We start from the raw sequence: 20,313 nt of genomic DNA, 5'->3' as shown, positions 1-20,313 counted from the left end.
CACACACACACACACACACACACACACACACACACACACACACACACCCAAATAGGACATTCAACTTGTTACCAGTCACCTTCAGGTTGAAAAGTTCAAATTAATTCTACTTATAATTGACTCTATGCTGCATTGATATTGTACTTGATTCTGTATCTGCCTGTTCTTTTTCTGTCTTCTAGCTAAGCTTTCCCTTCTAAACCAGTTTAAAATCCAGCAAATCACTGTAATTAAATGGAAAAGACTTGTTATCTCCCATACCTTTAGTTCCTGGAAAATTCCAGGACATCTTTTTGTTATTTTTTAAAGGCCTACAGGCTGACCTGATGTATTTCCAGAAGATCTGTTGTCCATCCTTGCCTGCCCTTATACAATTAAGGAAGGTCTTGTCTCCCTAACAAACCCTCCTAGGAACCCCAGGATGTTTGCTATCCCTGGTCCATTAACAATGGCCTCAGGATGTAGATGGGTCCCATAAATCAATTAAGTATTCCTTAACGACTGAGAGGGGTCGTTGCTAGCCCCGCCCATATGCTAGTCATCTTTCTTTGATGTAACTAGTCTTTTGTCCCCACCCACATGGTGCTGTTGTGCCAGTAACCAATCACATTGTTTTCCCACCTACCCAGTTCTATTCTTCGTTCTTTGTTTATAAAAAGGAACTGTACCTCTTCTTCTGGGTCTTTGACTAAACTGAGGTATCCATTTGACCCACTTTGTTAACAGGTTCATACCCTGCTAATACATAAAGCTTGGAACTCTGTACCTCAGTCGACCTTTATTAAATTCTGCTGGGACAAGATTTAAGGTATAATGAGATGTACTTTTGTTTCCAATGTTAGCAGGTATGTTGGTAGAAAGTAACACATGGTTACATGAATTGTGTGACCCCAAAATTCCAATCTGCAACACAAGGATACTGAGGCTGGAGAACTCTGAGTAGTTTCAGTTTATTAGGGAAACCAGTGAACCCTAAGAAATTGGATCCAAGACTCTTCTTTGCAGTCAAGGACCCCTCTGCTTAGTTTTGAGGGAATAGTTATACAATTTGAGAGCTTACTAAAATTAGAATGAAATGGTATAACTCTTTGGTCAATTCCAAAAAGGCGAAAAGTTACATGATTGGTCAAGGGTAGGAAGTGGAATTCCATGTTTGGCCATAGGAAGGAACTCCCATATTTGGTCAAGGGAAATGTCCCCCAGTCACCTGCTTGTTTATTCAATGACCAGGCAGTGAGATTTTGGGACTTTACACAGTTTAATCAGTGGTTAGGCAACAAGATTCTGAGACTTCACTGTTTGTTACAACCATCTGGCACATAGAAAATAGGAAACTCTGGTTTTCTGGAACCCAGTAACCAGCAAGAACATCGGGGTTGGGGGGGCGGGATTTGGGAGGGTGGGGATAGTACAGCAGATCTCTAACTCTAGTTCTAACATAGATTAATATAGGCCTATATAACAAACTACAAATCATTTAAATGTATAGTCGATACATTGATGTTGTCATCAATGCGTGGCGCTCGTTTAAAAGTATTAACTATCAGAACTAACTTAAACTGAGTCATATTCTGCTTAGCTTACTAATACAATCACTGAAACCCATTAAATCACAATGAACTGATTAAATGTTGATTAAATTGAGTAGGAGTATCATTTTCATAGCTTTTTTTTTTCAATGGCGAAGAATTGGAAACTTGGGGGTGTTGGCAGTGCCCATCAAACGGGAAATGGCTGAACAAATTCTGGTAGAAGCATGTGATAGAAAATTATTGCACCGTAAGAAATGTAAAGAGGATGGTTTCAGAGAAACCTAGGAAGACTTGTGTGAATTAGTACAGAATGAAGTGAACAGAACCAGGAGAACAATTGATAGTTATAACAATATTGTAAAGACAAATAACTTTGAAAAATTTAGAAACTAATTAGCATAATGACCAACTGTGATTCCAGAGGATTCATGCCACCCACCTCCTTATGGAGAGGCCATGGGGTCAGAGTATAGAATTAGCTTTTTTTTTTTTTTTTGGACATATCCCTGGATATTTTTGCTGTTGTTTATACACATACGTGTTTGTAACGGGGATCTTGCTTTTCCTTTTCAGTGGGAATAGGAGAGAAAGCATATTGTTTTTTCTGATTGAAAAAAAGTGTTGGGTTTTTTTTTTGTTTTGTTTTATTTTTTTAATGGAGTCAGTCTTGCTAATTCTACTGTTGCCATTAAGGAGTAGAATACAAGTTGAGGGTCTCCATTTAAACAACCCCATAGCACTGTTTCTTTGACCTTACAAGCTGCTTTATCTGGGAAGATGTTTCTCTAAAACTCATAGCACCTGGGTTCATACTTGTTTTCACTTGTTAGTATTTTGTGGATTCTTTGTATTCATATTTTCTCAGATTTTATTTCTTCTGGGAAATTTTCTTTGATAATTTCAAGAAATACAGTGTCCACATTCTTTTATTTTTGTGAGTTCTCTGGAATGTTTTTAATCCTGAGATTACCTGTGTGTGATCATCTTTCAGGTCTGTGGCTTGGGTTTTTGTTTTTTAGTAGTATGGATAATTCAGTGACTTATTTGTGAGCCCTATGTCAAGCTGTTTTCTGCTATAGTTAAGTGATAATTGCTTCTATGAATTTAAGTTCACTATTATTTTCTCCAGGTAAGTAATTGTATTCACTTTTACTCTGTTCATTTTATGTATCTGTTGATTGTTTAATTTGTAATTTAATTTCTTCATTTGAATCTTTTTTTTTTTTACTTCAAACTCATGGTTTTTCTTAGCATTGCAGTTCTTTCTTAATTTCTTTAAATATGATTTTTATCCTTTTCAGAATGTCTCTTGGGATATACTGAGTTTATTTTTCCTTTTCCAATTGCTATTAGTACTTTAACTCATTGAGCAAGCATTTATACAGACCTACTGTGTGTGCCAAGAATTGTGTTAGGCCAAACTAGAGATACATAACAAAAGTGATACATTCCCTTTCCTCAAGGAGCCTGTATTCTACTGTGGAAAGATACAAATGGTCACATTTAAGAGTGGGGTATAAAAAATATCACAGTAATTGGGAAGAGAGGACAACTGTTAAATGAGGGAATGAGAAAAAGCCTTTTATAGGAGAGATGGTACTTGAACTGAGCTTTGAAAAGGGCTAGGGGTTCCAGGAAAGGGAAGTGAATACTTTTTAATTGTATAATTTTTTTATAAATTTATGGATAAATTTAATTGTGTAAACTTTTTAATTATATCAATTACTATTTACTCTTGGAGTTTTTTTAAAAAATCTTTTATGGGTTGTTTTTTTTTTAATCTTTTCTCTTCACTTTGGTGTTTTGTTTTTGTTGTTGTTGGGTGTGAAAAATCTAGCCACCAGTGCATAAACCAGACTTTATCCCACCATAAAGAGGGATAAGTGACTTTTCCACAGTCACATAGCTTAGTGAATTGAGGACCATATTTGGAGTCAAAAAGACCTAGCTTCAAGTTTTGCTTCTGACATGTTAACTATTTAACCTGGGACAAGTCACCCTCTCAGGAGCCCCCTGGCAACTCTGCAAGACTCACAGTTTTATGATTTGCATGAGGGGTGGTAGTTTCTACACTTTAAGGGTTTCCCACACCAATGAAATCACAGCCCGAGGTTAAAAATCATCTCTGGTAAAGGTGTTACAAAATAGTTTAAAATTTGTGGCGGGATCAAAGCTGGTTTGTGGATTGGTGGTAATTAGGAAGAACTAGTCTGTGTAAATATCCACATACCCTCCTAATTTGAATAAGTACTAGAAAACATAATTTGTGAAATGCTGAAAAGTAGAGGGGGCTTCAGATTGTCCACAACTATTTCATTCATTCATATTGTTCTTAGAAGACCATTTTCAACATCCTCCCAAATATAAATAAAAGTTAGACACTCAACACAGGTAAGACTTGTTAAAAGACCGTATCTGTAGCAGTGGACAAATCACACCTTTGCAAGCTAGCACATAAAAATAGAGTGTAGTCCTCAGTTAAGTTGGGCAAATGATATGTACTCCCAGGGACAGCTGCAACAATATCTATAAAGTTCTTTTCAGTTTTCTAGCCTGTGTTTCTGTGATTATAGATTTAGAGCTAAGAGTCCTTACCACTGCCTCCTTCTCCTCTTTCCCTTCCTTCTCCTCTCTTTTTTTTTTTTTAAACATTTGAAGGAACTAAGGCACAGAAAGTTTCAGTGACTTGTATAATCACATAGCTATTAAGTGTTTAAGTCAGGGTTTGAAGACAGGTTGGTCTTCCTGATTTCTAAGTCTAGTAAACTTTTTTTGTTGTTCAGTTGTTTTTCAGTCATGTCAGACACTTTGTGACCTCATTTGAGGTTTTCTTGGCAAAGATACTGGAGTGGTTTGCCGTTTCCTTCTCCAGCTCATTTTATAGATGAGGAACTGAAGCAGATAGGGTTAAGTGACTTGCCCAGGGTCACACAGCTAGTAAGTGTCTGAGGTCAGATTTGAACTCAGGAAGATGAGTCTTCTGACTTCAGCCCTGGCACTCTATCCATTGCACCACCTAGCTGCGCCTAGTAAAATACTATGATGTATAAATGTGATTATTGATGTATATATTTCCTAGTAAGCAATAGCAAGTCAGGCAGTGTGGAATATGGATTGAGAGTTTTCAGTTAGTCCTTCCCCAATAGATCAGTATCTACTTTGTTTCCAATTCTTTGCTATCATAAAAAGTGCTGTTATAAATATTTTGGTGTGTATGTGGACATTCTTCTTAACAGTGACCTTGATTGTTGAATCTCTGAGTCAAAAGGTATGGGTTTTTCTCATCACTTTATTTGCATAATTCTGGGTTGTTTTTTAAAATGGTTTTACTGATTCATGTGGCTCCACCAAAAATCCATTGATGTGTCTATCTTCCCAGATTTTCATTTATCTGATCAGTGTTTTGGAACATTCCTTCATATGGTTGTTCCATAATTTACAGTTCTTTGAAGAACTATTTGTTCATGTCCTTTAACCACTTATTTATTGGGGACTGTCTTTTGGGGTGTATTTATCTTATGTGTACATATATATAATGTGTATGTGTATAAACATGCACATATATACACATGTATATACAATGTGTAAACATACATGCACACAAACACATATATACATCTGTTAGCTGTTTATATATGTTGGATCCCAAATTCTTGTCTGAAAAATTTGATGCAAAGATTTTTTTCTTCCCCACTCAACCGCTTCCTTTCTTTTTATGTGAGGGGGAAAACTTTATTTTAATATCTTCACCTTGCATAGCAAAAGACTAGAAAAGTCAGCAATGTGGAAAGACTTGCTTCCACATAGAGATTATGTGCCTTATTTAGAGAATACTTTTGTTAACACGTAGGACCAATCAGCTTCATTTCTGTCTTCCCTATAACATGAACTCAAACCCTACATAATGTGTAATCCATAAAGGTTTGGGGGAGTTGGCCACCTCTTTCAGATCCCCTCTCTGCTGGATGACTTAATAAATTCTTTTCTTGAAACTTTCTTAGCCTGTAATTAATTTTCAACTAACAAGAGCAGTGGTCAGCAGAGTTGGGCCTAATTCAGTACCTGGTAAGGAGAGAGTAGGGACAAAGACTAAATGCTGATACAATTTTTTTTAGACAATTGCTTATTTCTTGATATGCAGTAAGTAGGTTTCCTGATAGTGACAAAGCTTATTGTGTAATTAATCCTTTTTAGGCTTCAAGGGAAAAAATGAAAGTTGAGGATTTCGTGATTGACCTGACAGAAGAAGCCAACTTAAATTGTAAAACAGGTAAGGAATTAATTTTATTTATTTTACACACGCGCACACACATACACACACATTACATATATACATGTATATAAGGAGACGGTTGGCTCTTTAAATTGCCTTTTACATAGTAATTTAGCTGTTATATTTATAAGAAGCTATTTAATATTGACTTATTTAACCAAAAAAAAAAGCAAAAAAAAAAAATTGATTTATTTAGCTACTTCCCCTATTATAGGAACTGGGGTTGTCAAAGGACTATATAGGGAAAAAAAAATTTAATTCAGTTTATGGTTTTTTTTTTTGTTTGTTTTTTTCAGCGTAAGTGGAGAACTTTTTATTTTTTTTATTTAATGATAATTTTTATTTGTTTTTTTGTTTTCAACATTACTTCCACAAGATTTTGAGTTCCAAATTTTCACCCCATTTTGCCCCTCCCCTCACCCCAAGATGGCATGCATTCTAAATACCCCTTCCTCTAGTCTGCCTTCCCTTCTATCTCTCTCCCCCTTCTCTTATCCCCTTCCCCTTCAATTTTCCTGTAGGGCAGGATGGATTTCTGTACCCCATTTCTTGTATTTCTTATTTTCCAGTTGCATGTGAAAACATTTTTTTTTGAACATGTGTTTTTAAAACTTTGGGTTCCAAATTTTCTCCCTTCCTTCCTCCCCACCCACCCTCATTGATAAGGCAAGCAACTAAATGTAGGTTATATATGTGCAGTTATGCAAAAAACTTCCATAGTAGACATGCTGTGAAAAACTAACTCTATTTCCCTTAACCCTGTCCCGCCCACCCATTTATTCTATTCTTTCTTTTGACCCTGTCCCTCCTCAGAAGTATTTGCTTCTGATTACTCCCTTTCCCAATCTGCCCTCCTCTCTATCATTCCCCTACTCTCTTATCCCCTCCCCCCCCTTTTTCCTGTAGGGTAAGACAGATTTCCACACCCAATTGGGTGTGTATGTTATTCCCTCCTTAAGTCAAATCCTATGAGAATAAGATTCACTCATTTCCTCTCACCTTCCCCTGTTTCCCCTCCACTGTAAGAGCCTTTTCTTTTCTGTTTTGTTTTTTTTTTTGTGGGATAATTTACCCCATTCTACCTCTCACTTTCTCCTTCTCCAAATATATTCCTCTCTCACCCATTAATTTTATTCTGCAGATATGACTCTTTCATTTCCAATTCACCCTGTGCCCTCTATCTATCTATATCTATATGTATGTACATAATAATTTTTTCCCCTCCAACTACCCTAATACTGACAAAGGTCTCTTGAGTTACAAGTATCATCTTTCCATGTAGGAATGTAAACAGTTCAGCCTTAATAAGTCTCTTATGATTTCTCTTTCCTGTTTACCTCTTCATGTTCCACTTGAGTCTTGTATTGGAAAATCAAATTTTCTATTCAACTCTGGTCTTTTCATCAAGAATGCTTGAAAGTCCTCTATTTCATGGAATGACCATTTTTTCCCCTGAAGAATTATACTCAGTTTTGCGGGGTAGGTGATTCTTGGTTGTAATCCTATCTCCTTTGCTCTCTGGAATATTATATTCTGTGCCCTGCGGTCCCTTAATGTAGAAGCTGCTAAATCTTGTGTTATCCTGATTGTGTTTCCACAATACTTGAATTGTTTCTTTCTGGCTGCTTGTAATATTTTCTCCTTGACCTGGGAACTCTGGAATTTGGCTACAATATTCCTAGGAGTTTTCCTTTGGGGATCTCTTTCAGGAGGAGATCGGTGGATTCTTTCAATTTCTATTTTGCTCTCTGGTTCTAAAATATCAGGACAGTTTTCCTTGATAATTTCTTGAAAGATGATGTCTAGGCTCTTTTTTTGATCATGGCTTTCAGATAGTCCAGTAATTTTTAAATTCTCTCTCATGAATCTGTCTTCCAGGTCAGTTGTTTTTCCAATGAGATATTTCATATTTTCTAATTTTTCATTCTTTTGGATTTGTTTTACAGTGTCTTGATTTCTCATAAAGTCACTAGCTTCCAATTGTTCTATTCTAATTTTTAAGGAAGTATTTTCTTCAGTAAGCTTTTGGACTTCTTTTCCATTTGACCGATTTTGCTTTTTAGGGCATTCTTCTCCTCATTGGCTTTTTGGATCTCTTTTTCCATGTGGGTTAGGCTATTTTTTAAGGTGTTATTTTCTTCAGTATTTTTTTGGGTCTCCTTTAGCAAGTTGTTGACTTGTTTTTCGTGATTTTCTTGCATCACTGTCAGTTTTTCCTCTACTTCTCTTACTTGCTTCTCAAAATCCCTTTTGAGCTCTTCTGAGGCCTGGGACTGATTCATATTTTTCTTGGAGGCTTTGGATGGATGTAGGAGCTTTGGCTTTGTTGTCTTCTTTTGGTTGTATGTTTTGATCTTCTTTGTCACCAAAGTAAGATAATATAGTCTGACTCTTTTTGCGCTGCTAACTCATGATCCTGGCCAATTACTTGAGTTATAAACTCTTTGTTAAGGTAAAAATCTGCTTCCAATGTGAAGAGTGTACTGTCCCAAGCGTCGGGGGTTTGTACAGCTGTTTTTAGAGGTACTTCTAGGGACCTGTGAATTTTCAGTTCTTCCAAGGTGGCATGATAAGGGGCAACGTGTTTCCTCTCCACAGCCAAAGCTTCACCACACCAGCACTCCTCCTCCCCCCAGGACCGCCCCTCAGAACTGTGACCCAGATCCAAGCACAGGCAAAGCAATAGATTCCTGCCTCAGCACTGGCAAAGAGATCCTTGCAATCCCCCTCTGATCAGCCACTTGATTCCCCCTCAGTCTGTGGGCCGGAAGCTCAGGAAAAAGCTGTGGCCATGGGCCACGCTCACAACTTGGGGCTGAGATCTAGCTCCTCTCTCACTGCAGACACAGACTTTTCCCACTGACCTTCTAAGTTGTCTTTGGCATTTGTGGGTTGAGAAGTCTGGAAACCGCCACAGCTGCCCGTGATTCAGTCCTCTAAGGCCTGCTCCAGGGTTGCTGTGGCCTGTGCGCCCACACCGAACCGCGCTCCTTTCCCCGCTCGGTGTGATATACCTTTCCAATCAACCATCCAGGCTGTCTTTGGCTGGAAATTTATTTCACTCTGTCTTTTTGTGGGTTCTGCTGGTTTAGAATTTGTTTAGAGCCATTTTTTAAGGTATTTGGAGGGCTTTGGGAGAGAGTTAAAGACAGTCACTGCTTTCCTTCTGCCATCTTGGCTCCGCCCCCTCCCTAATTCAGTTTTTAAAGCCATTTATTTTGTGCCTTTTTTTGGGCAGTGCACTGTTTTAGGTGTAGTCATAAAGATGATTCATGACAGTCCTTTTCCTCAAAGATGCTCAAGTCAAGTAGAGGGAATAAGATATGTACAAAAGTAACTATAGTACAAAACAGTATAGAAGTACCTAAGTAAGGTACAACCAAGTGCTATTCCAAGTTCAAGTGTGTGAATTCCCCTATGTGTGGCTATTAAACTCTGATAGTGTTTAAAGCTTTCCTTTTCTCTTGGCAAATATGGAGAGGCTTATAGCAAAGAATAGGCCCATAATCTAACTACTTGTGGTTTAAACAAAAGAAGTAATCTTTTTTATAAATGAAATGATGAAAGACTAAGGAATGTTTATATTGTTTGAAATACAACTTTTACCTGTTGCTCCTCATTCTTTCCTTAGACTAACAGGTGTCATTCTTCTTCCACATGACAGCCCTTCCTACATTTGAAGATGTAGCTGTCATGTTCACCTTAAGTTGTCTATTCTTCAGAAAAAACACCCCAGTTCCTTCAGCTAACTCTTATAGCATGGTGTGTTGTTCCAGCTTGTCAATGTCCTTCCTAAAGAGAGGACAATACTTCAGATTTGCTTTGACCAGGACAGAGTACAGTGGGAAATTTGACCTTCTTGATTCTGAACACTGTGCTTCTCTAAAGTCAAATTTTGTATTTGCATTTTTGGCAGCTGTGCTTGTGGGCTTGATCCTATCACTTCCCCATCTCCTCTAGGAGCTTTGTCCACCAGTCATTCCATAAGATGAGATATTTGTTTCTTTAATTGTTACTTAAGTGGGATTTTAGAAACCTCAGCTCATTCCTGGAGAAGTTGTTGAAGCTTCAGTTCGAAGTCTCACTTGGGCCAGAAAGTTGGAGAGTTCTTAAGCTTATCCAGAAAACTTACCAGGAAAACAAGGATAGGATGATATGTTCCTGGAACATTCATTCTTCTGGAACATGGCCATGTTGCCTGGTTTTCATGGTTTTTCTTATCATTGTACTAGTTGTGTTGCCCTTGCAACTGAACTCATTGGATCTTTCATGTGTGGTGAATTGGAAGCAAGTAAGTCTGAGATTAGACACCTGGGGAGTATGCATTCAGATAGGTGAAAGGCACGGTGGTGTCAGGAACTCAGTGCTGTTGGGAGCATCTGTGCTCCACAAATTAGTAAACCATGAAGCTTTTTGCTCTGTATAAGGAGTCTAGGACAAAAAACTTAAGGATCATTTATCTGCTTATGAACTCAAAAACACATTAATGGAAACACTGACAGCACTTAGTAGCAATATTTAAAAATTGAACAGTTAAAGAACAGATCACTCAAGAAAAACCTACTCAGAACACTTAAATAATAGCTAGTATTTGTATACTTCTTAATACAAATAGTTCATTTTACAAAGCACTTTACAAATATTATCTCATTTTATCCTCCCAACAGCCTTGTGAGCTAAATGCTTTTATTCTCCTCATATTACAGATGAGGAAACTGAGGCTGAGGGAGGTTAAGTGATTTGCCCAACTCACAAAGATAGTATCTAAGGATGGATCTTGTGGCTCCCAAGTCCTGCTCTCTATTCACTGCTCCACCTAACTACCTCAGAAGCATAGAATCAATCAGCATTCATCATCAGACTGTTTCCACCACATATGATACAACTTATAAAGAATTCAAAACATTAGCATTAGTATTCCAAGTTTAATTATAAAAATTTTATTTTATGTATTTTGAATACTTTTGTTGCTGTTTTATCATGCTGGTATTTTTCCTTTAAGCACATTCATTTTAATGTACTTGCTTTATTTTAAGTGCTGAATATTCTTTTTTTTTTCTAATCATATTTTCAGGGTTTTTTTGTTCATTCAACTAATTCCATGAGAATATAGATCAAAAGTACTCAGCAGTTCACCTCTTGTTACTTCCTGTTTGGTCTTCTGACCTTTACTCTACTTGTTTGTACGTTGTTGCCAGATTAATTTTATTAAATATCCCCCTTCATCATTTAATATCTCTGTATAAGAAACTATGCTGACGGTTGCTTGTTGCAATATATTCAGAATCCTTACATTCATGGGTTTTGATCAACTGGCTCCAGCTTATACATCAGCCTTTTCTATTCTCCAACATAAGCACATTTGGTAAGGCCAATCTTCTTGTCAAAGAAGGTACTTACACACCTCACAACTCTCTGCCATACCCTACTGTACAAAGCTTTGCTTTTTCTGACAAACTCAGAGCTGTAAAATATTTTTATTCCATTTTTCATTTTTGACGTTCAGTTCTTGTTTTCCCATTATTAGAAGTTTCTTGAGTGTCACAAATTTTGATGTCATCATCCTGTAATGAATCTAGCACACTGCTGGGTACTTAACAACAACTCACTGAAAATACTAGGACTACTCTAGTGGGGAAAATGGAATCATGCTGAAGGAAAATTCTTCCAGAGGAAACATATCTTGAATAATTTTTGATTTTTTCTGTTTTATTTGTTCTTGAATTTATTATTATTTATTATTTATTTGTTCCTGAATTTTTGCATACAACTTAGCTGCTTTGAAAGATTTAGTATAATAAAAGCTTTGCATTCATCGAGATTATTATGTTGGTAATTACTACAAATCAAATTATACAACCGAAACTATATTATTTTCAGCAACTTCAGTGGAAATCCTGGAATTGCCTGTGGCAACCAATGAAAACTTGAAGAAGAACTTACTGGTACAAGATTCAACACAGGTACTTGTTAAAAGATTATCTGGTGATTACAGAAACTTGATATATATTTTGAAGATTCGGTAGAGTAATTAGTCATGTACAGAATTAGTGCTGCATGCTTCACAAAGAAACGAGAATATTAAAGATATAAAATCTAATTCAGAAGGTGCAGAATCTTGATATATGGACTAAGTAGGAATGGTTGCCACAGAGGAAAGTAAGAAAGAATAGCTGAACACCGGGAACACCTCTTAAAATTTAAGAACTGTCGCGAAAACCACAGTAACTATTTTTTGGTTCATTCATCATTTATTAGTGTGCTAAACACTGTGCTAGTCACTGGGCAGGATACAGAGTTTAGATAAGACACAGACCCTGCCTTAATGGAGTTTTAAAAATCCAATAGGGGATAAAACACAAGTAATTACAGTATTATATTATAATGCCAGAGATTTACAAAACATTGAGAGGAGGGAGAGCTCATTATATTTGGGAATCAGGAAAGGCTTTTGGAGAAAGTGACATTTGAGTTGGGTTTTAAAGGGTGATAGAAATTCAACAGGATTGAAGGGGATGAGAGGTCATTCTAGGCATGCAGCTTGAAAACGAGCAGAAGTACAGAGCATCAAAAGCAAAGGCGGGAATCTGGAATCAGGAATTTGGCTGGAATATGAAGTATGTGGAAGAGAATAAAATAAGACAGGAAGGTAGAATGGTACCAGATATGGAAGGTTTGGTTTGCCAGGCGAAGGATTTTGAACATTATCTCTGTAAAGAGTAAGAAGCCACAAATCTTTAATCCTTGAGTGAGGGAGATGTTCCTAGCTCTATATGTAAGGAAGATTCTTCTGACATGGAATATAGGGGTAGAGAATAGATTACTTATTAGAAGGCCATTGTAGTTGTCTAGACCATTGCTTAGGACCTTTATTGGAGTGCTATCAGTGTGAATGAAGAAAAGAGAATAGACATGAGAAAAATTGCAAAGGTAGAAATCACTGTAACGTGGCAGTTGATTGGATGTGAGGGCTGAGAAGAAAGTACAAAGTCAAAGGGACTCCCATTGTTTCTAATTGAGGAGAGAATATGGCCAAAGACTGAAAAATTCTGTTACAGGGAAGAAGAATATTTCCTTAATTCCATCCTATTATGTGTCAGAGATACTGTTCTAGCACTGGGAAGGAGAAAAGTTCAGCTTTGGACATCTTGAATTTGGGGCACTGGTGCAACATCCAGCTGGAGATGCAATTCTTAAAGCTCAGAAGAGAGTGAAATCAGGGTTGAGGAAAGAGATTTGGAAGTCATCTACTTTAGGAGGGTTATAATTAGAGCTAAAGGAGTTGGAAAAGAACCAAAGACAAATCTTTGAAAAATACCCCCATTAAGAGGCTGGCAAGAGGAGCCAGTGAAGGAGAAAGACAAGTAAAAGAACCAAGTGTAATGTCTCTGAAGGAAGGGAGAAGAAAACATCTGGTAGGGAAGGGGTGATTAACAGGCTGAGAATCTGCAGAGAAGGCAGGAGAGGACGAGGATCGAAAAACATGTGGTTGGATCTAGCAGCTAAGAAGTCATTGGTGAAATTGAAAAACTTTTGCACAAACAAAATCATTACAACTATCACAGTATGGGGAGGGGAAATTAAAGTGTGAGAAGACTGGAAAGGTAGGAAGGGGCCTGGTTATAAAGGGCTTTAAAAAGCTTTTGATCCTGAAGATAACAGGGATCCACTGGAGTTTATTGGATAGGAGAATAACATGGTCTCACCTATACTTAAGGGCACAAGAAAAAAAAATTAAACCACTGTTTTAAAAAAAAAGAAAGAATTGAATAGGAAAAACAAGTAGGTAAATTATAATGAAGTCTGTGCGTTCCACAAGCCTTTCTTAATTTACTTCATTTAGCTGTTTAACTTTTTAAGATGCAAAGAGTTGGGATAAAATTTACATGACTGTGCTGTCCCTTTCAGTATCAAAAGAAAAAAAGAATGCAGACACTGAATATAGGCCATGCTTTGCTGCTTTTTCATCTGTGTCTCTGGCTAGTTTTGGTGCTGGTGTCAAGAAACAAACTTGGTTAGAGAAACCTGGATAGGACTACAGTAACTGTAGTTAACAGAACAAAATAAGAACCTATACCCAGATCCTGGTAAGCATGTTAATGTTAAAATGCAGTTAATAAGCGTACCATTTTTATTAAAATGATTTTAATTATTGGAATGGGAATGCACAATATTTAAAATAAAATTTTTTAAACCTGAAAAACCCAACCATATGGAAGTATTCCAAATCACAAATAATAAGAGAAATGCAATCAAAACACCTTATTCCCAGCAGATTGGCAAAGATGACAAAACATAGGAATAGCGATTGTTGAACCTGTAGAAAAATAGGCACATAAATGCACTGTTAGTGCGACTATAAATTGGTTCAGCCAATCTGGAAAGAAATTTGGAATTATGCATTTAAAGTGACAGAAAATATCTTGGGGCAGCTAGGTGGCACAGTGAATAGAGCTCTGGCCTTGGAGTTCAGGGGGACCTGACTTCAAATCCAACCTCAGACACTTAACACTTACTAGCTGTGTGACCCTGGGCAAGTCACTTAACCCTGATCGCCTCACCAAAAAGCAAAAAAAAATAAGAAAAAAAGAAAATGTCTTAAGCCTTTGACTAAGATCTCATTGTTAGACATACACTGTACTGCAAGGAAGTCAAATAGAAAGGCCCTATACCAACATATTCATAGTAGCACTTTAAATTTTTTTTCCAATTACATGTAAAAAAAATTTAGCATTTCATTTTTTAAAATTTTGAGTTCCAAATTCTCTCCCTCTTTCCCTTTCCTCCCCCTTTCCTAAGATGGCAAGTAGTTTGATGTAGGTTATACATGTGTAGTGATGCAAAACATATTGCCATATTAATCATGTTGTGAAAGAAAAGAAAAAAAAAAGAAAAAGAAATTTTAAAAAGTATGCTTTGATCTGCATTCAGATTCCATAAATTCTAGCTCTGGAGGTAGGTAGTAATTTCCCTCGTGAGTCCTTCAGAATTGTCTTAGATCACTGTATGGCTGAGAATAGCTAAGTCATTCACAGTTGACCATTGTCCATTATTGCTCTTATTGTGTCCGGTGTTCCCCTAGTTCTGCTCACTTTGATTTATATCAGTTCATGTAAGTCTAGGTTTTTTTTTTGGAAATTCACCTGTTCATCATTTCTTGTAGCACAGTAGTATTCCATCACAATCATAAAGCAGAACTTGTTCAACCATTCTCCAATTGATGGACATCCCCTCAATTTCCAATTCTTTGCCGCCACAGAAAAGAACTGCTATAAATATTTTTGTAAATACAGTTCTTTTCCTTTTTTTTTTTTTAATGTCTTTGAGATATAGACCTAGCAGTATATGAACAGTTTTCTAGCCCTTTGGCCCTAGTTCAAAATGACTGTCCAGAATGGTTGGGTCACAACTGATTGGAGTTCAAAACTCCACCAGCAGTGCATTACTGTCCCAATTTTCTCACATTTCCTCCAACATTTGTCATTTTCCTTTTGTCACATCAGCAAATATGATAGGTGTGAGGTGGTACCTCAGAGTTGTTTTAATTTGCATTTCTCTATCAGTAGTGATTTAGAGCATTTTTTTTTTCATCTGACTATAGATGGCTTTGATTTCTTCATCTGTAAGCTGCCTGTTTACGTCCTTTAACCATTTATCAATTGGGGAATGACTTGTATTCTTATAAATTTGACTCAATTCTCTATATATTTTAGAAATGAGGCCTTTATCAGACACTGGGTGTAAAAATGGTTTTCCAGCTTTCTGCTTACTTATTTTATTTTTCTTGGGGTCTTTTTGTCTCTCTTTTCTTTCACAACATGACTAATATGGTAATACGTTTTACATGACTGCACATGTATGTATAGCCTATATCAAATTTCTTGCCTTCTTCAATGATAGGGGACTGAAGAAAGGGGGAATTTGGAACTCAAAATTTAAAGAAAAACAAGTGTTAAAAATTATTTTTACATGTAATTAGGGAGAAACAAAATACTAAATAAATATTTTTTAAAACGAGAGAGTTCCTGCCTCAAAGAGCTCACATCCTTGTCAAGAAAGACAGCACATATAGGAGAGTGGTGGCAAGGGAGGAGTGTTTTTGTTCTGGGGAGCTGGAAAGTGGATGAGGGTTAAAGTACGTGGCAATAGGCAGATAGGTGGTAGGATGCCCTAGATAGGTAGTTGGATGTCTAGTACCAGTCAGTGGATGTAGTAGACTGAGATGGGCTGATTTGTTACCAGTCACCAGTCATCTAAGTTAGGCACTATGGCAGGAACTCCAAAATTGAATGGGTTAATTTCCCCAAGGATTGAAACCTGGATTCTGAAAGAGCCACTTATGATGAAGAACCAGGTCTTAGGGCCAGTCTCTTATAGGCTGCTGGTCTGGAATGGGGAAGAACAAGTCTGTAGCAAAAGCACGTAGTGCTATAACTTTGGGTATATGTCCAAGTGAGATGTAGAACTGATACTTGGTGTATTATATTAAAAAGTTTTTTAGTAAAGGGGGAAACAAACTTTTCATTGTATAACTCTAGAGCAATCTTATACATAATGGCTAACCTTTTATGCTGTTCAGCTCTCTGTCACTGCTTATACAAAATAAAAGAAACGAAAATTCTCCTTGCCTAGTGGTGGACATTGCTTGCCTCTGATAAAGAAATAATTCTTTCTAAAGCTGCCCGTTAGGGAGTTATGTGTAGACAACAGATGTTTCTATTTGAGTGGGTTATCATAGTCTGTGTCCTGTAAGCTTTACAGTCAGTTCAGTAAATAATTTCCATTTTCCCTTGCACCCTTCCTCATGGAATATGTTTATATTTACTTTATGATGAATTTCAGTAGGAAAATGGAATTTTTGAAATTTCGTGTACTTATTCACAAGTTTCTCATTTATATTACTTCTCTCCCACCAAGTACAACTTAACATTTTTATATATTTTTAGGTCGTGGAATCTTTTGAGCACCTTCCTTCACTACCAGAGCCACCCCAGTACCCTGTTCTCACAGGATCCAATGACTCCCTTCCTCCCCAGAAGTTTGAGCTAAGACTAAAACGGGTACTTAAGCCAAAAGGCATAGCATTGACGTGGAACACTTCTCATGTTAATCCCAGGTGTGCCCCCGTTGAAAGCTATCACCTTTATGTATGCCACCATAACACCATTAGCAAGAGCAAAACAACTTGGAAGAAAATAGGAGAAATTAAAGCTTTGCCTCTCCCAATGGCATGTTCTTTATCTCAGTTCTTGTCTTCTGGCACATATTATTTTACTCTACAAGCAAAAGATATTTATGGACGTTGTGGACCTTTTTGTGATATCAAATACATCCACGGACTCTCTGAAGATAATATTAAAGAATCACAAGTCCTTCCTACTTAAAAAATATTTTGTAAGAAGCTAGGCCATTTCACATCTAAGTTGTTTGTTCTTATGTATCAATATTCTAATGGCAGCTAAAAGTATATGTTTTATTGGCCAGTTCTTAATTGTGAACCCTCTGTACTAGGAATTAACTACTCCAGTGCTTTGTAAAGGGCTCAGTCTGTGATGGATATTCGATAGTGCATCTTCTAAGAGGGGAATGTGACATGTGAGGAATATGTTCAAGACAATGCTTTTCTCTTTGGTAATGTTTAGTGAGATATATGTGTATGTGTGTGTGTGTGTGTGTGTGTGTGTGTGTATATATATATGAGTTGCCCAGTTGAGAAAAATGTTTAGTCATATAATTAAAATAGAACTTCCTACAATGCATTTCCATTAAAGTTTTTTTTTTAAATGCATTTATATTCCATGGAGTGCTACTTTTGTTTCATGTGCTGAATATCTGTTAAACTTTTTTTTTTTTTGGATGTGCTGTAATTATATCAGAAAATTGTCTGGAGAGTTGGTTCGGTAAACTCGGGGAGCTAGATAGAGGGGTAGCCGAAGCTCTGAACTACGTGAACCAAAATCCAGTGTCACAGAACCCCCTAATTTCGGGTACTAAATTTCTCCTTGCCCCTCAGCAATCTCTTCCTGAACACAAGCTAAGGGCAGCACAGAATTCCATACTTCATTTATGCTGTAAGAGGCAGAATCTGATTTTGCATCCTCACTGCTGCTTGTGTCCTGCTGGTCCATGCTGTATGGGGCATGAAGAGACTTGACCAGATCACCTCCCTTCACTTCTGTCTCCTACCCAGTCCAAGTATACAACCTGGGCTTCCAAACTCTTCATTCACCTTGGCCCTCACTGACCCAGTCACTTACAAATGCTATCGGAAAACCAGACTCACTCCCATAATGCACTCGGCAGTTCTTTCAAGTTACCACGCTCAATACTCAGAGTCATGTCCTTAAACCAAAGACCAACATCAGTTCTGCGGCTACTTCCTAACGTTCCTAAATTCCCCTGTAGAATTACAGGCACCATCTTGTTGCAGCCTCTCATGCACAATTATTTTTTCCTCTTCTTTTAGCTCCACACCATCCCAAGCTCCTAATAAGTAGTACTATTCATTGATTCACTCATTCGTTTGTTCATCAAATTATTTTTGAGAACCTACAATTTGTAAAAGTTTGTAGCAAAGTTTGTGGTATTCAGTATGACAAAGAGGAAGACCTTATTATAGTTCAGATATTGTCCAGCAGTAAATGATTGAGACACTATTTCATGCTTTCAGGATTTAATGTCTTGGGTTGAAATACTATAGCAGTCACTGTCAGCATTCCCATAGAATTAAAATAGGTGAACAAGATAGGAAAAAAAGAAGAGTTAGTTGTTCAGAACAAGATAAAATGCAGAGCATAGTTCAGAGATTACTACCCTTTTAATGGAATAAGAATTAAGGGACTAATTGGTTGTTGTCCTTCTTTCTCAAAGAGGACCAAAATGACATCACTATGTTGGGGTCAAGGTACAGTATGTCAGACTGTGGCTGATCAGACCAGTATGAGCTCAGAAGGCTCTATCACAAGTCAGGCACAAATAGTCCACATGAACATTTGGAGTGGAGATGTCTCATAAACTTGCACATCTCACATTTCTTTTGAGCTACTGAAATTCTGTTTTGCTCCTGGAGTACAGCACCTTCTTTGATGTGGGCATACCATGCTGGTCAGTCCTATGCCATTCTACCCTGAAGCTCAGTGAAGCAGTGATAGAGGACACGGCTTAGAATCAGACTCATCTTCCTGAGCTCCAATCTGGCCTCAGACACTAACTAGTTGTGTCACCCTGGGCAAGTCACTTAATTATGTTTGCTTCAGTTTCCTCATCTGTAAAATGAACTGGATAGGAAATAGCAAACCACTCCAGTATCTTTGCCAAGCAAACTCCAAATAGGGTCACGAAGAGTTGGACACAACTGAACAACAATTTTTAGGGGGTGATGGTTTAGAGGATAACTTCTTGGAGCACTTCATTTGCGTATGTGCATATGTGTGAGTATGTCTATATTTATATCTGTACGCATATGTTTATGTCTGCATGTAACCCAGGGCCTCCCCCATATTCCCATACACATGTCCCAAAAAGATGCCTCAGGTTCAAGGTATATTTTATGTCAGCCTCCACTCAAAATCATAGTCAATGGACTCAGACTGATTGATGTTCCCTTTACTAGCCCAATCAGAAGTCACATTAGTTCAAATCAAAAGATAATGAATTAACCAATATAGAAAATAAATGACAATGAAAATAGAAACGGGTATGTTTTTGGCTAAGGAGCCCAGTGGGAGAGGACAAAACATAGTGTATACATACAACTAGACTAACTCATGTTCCTAGCGCTCAGTCTCATGCCTCTGTCACCCCTCAGATCAAATATAAAGCCCTCGGGCATCTAAAATTCCTTGTAACTTGGCCCTCCTTCCATTTCCAGCCTTCTTGCACCTTACCTACCACTCCACCTCCACAAACTCTACAATCCAGCTATGCTGGCCTACTTGCAGTTCCTCAAATATGACGCTGCATCTCCTGTCTCTGTGGTTTGCACTGACTGTCCCCATGCCTGGAATGTCCTTCCTCCTCACCTCTGGGGCCTCATGGTTTCTCTGGCTTCCGTCAAGACTCAGTTCAAATCCCACCTTCTATAAGGAAGCCTTTCCTTCTGTTCTCAAGTGCAAATGCCTTCCCCTTTCAGACTGCATTCCGTCTGCTCTGTATATGTCTTTTATGTATCTCATTATTTATATATTGTCTCCCCCATTAGAATGGATGCTCCTGGAAGGAAAGATTTTAATTTTTGCTTTTTCTTTGAATCTCCAGGGCTTGGCACGTAGGAAGCATAATAAATGCACATTGACTAGTATACTGATTCACAAAATAAGGACAGACTCAGTCATTGCTGCTGCTTCTCAAGAGGGGGTGATGATAACTGCATATAACATGATGTCATCAAACTGCATTGCCAGGCTCTCTGCTGCCGTTCACTGGTCTTCCATGGAACTGTAGCTGCTATATGGCCTTTTCTATCCCAGAAGACTGTCTCAACCCTTTTTAGCAGGCAGCCTGAAGGAT

At 37.6% G+C, this 20,313-nt stretch overlaps 1 protein-coding gene across 1 annotated transcript in view; it reads left to right on the top strand.

The window, feature by feature from the left end:
* Positions 1–17,593, top strand: part of ATF7IP2 (activating transcription factor 7 interacting protein 2) — a 74,954-nt gene extending 57,361 nt beyond the window's left edge. Inside the window, exons 10-12 of the mRNA XM_027839275.1 lie at positions 5,727–5,802; positions 11,686–11,768; positions 16,752–17,593. Of these exons, the coding sequence (XP_027695076.1) occupies positions 5,727–5,802; positions 11,686–11,768; positions 16,752–17,189 (597 nt within the window). The 3' untranslated portion in view covers positions 17,190–17,593. The remainder of the gene's footprint in view (positions 1–5,726; positions 5,803–11,685; positions 11,769–16,751) is intronic.
* The last annotated feature ends 2,720 nt before the right edge of the window (positions 17,594–20,313 follow it).

This window comes from Vombatus ursinus, unplaced genomic scaffold (assembly GCF_900497805.2).
Source record: "Vombatus ursinus unplaced genomic scaffold, bare-nosed wombat genome assembly UNPS02014832.1, whole genome shotgun sequence".
Lineage (NCBI taxonomy): Eukaryota > Metazoa > Chordata > Mammalia > Diprotodontia > Vombatidae > Vombatus > Vombatus ursinus.
This window is presented reverse-complemented; position numbering and strand designations above follow the sequence as displayed.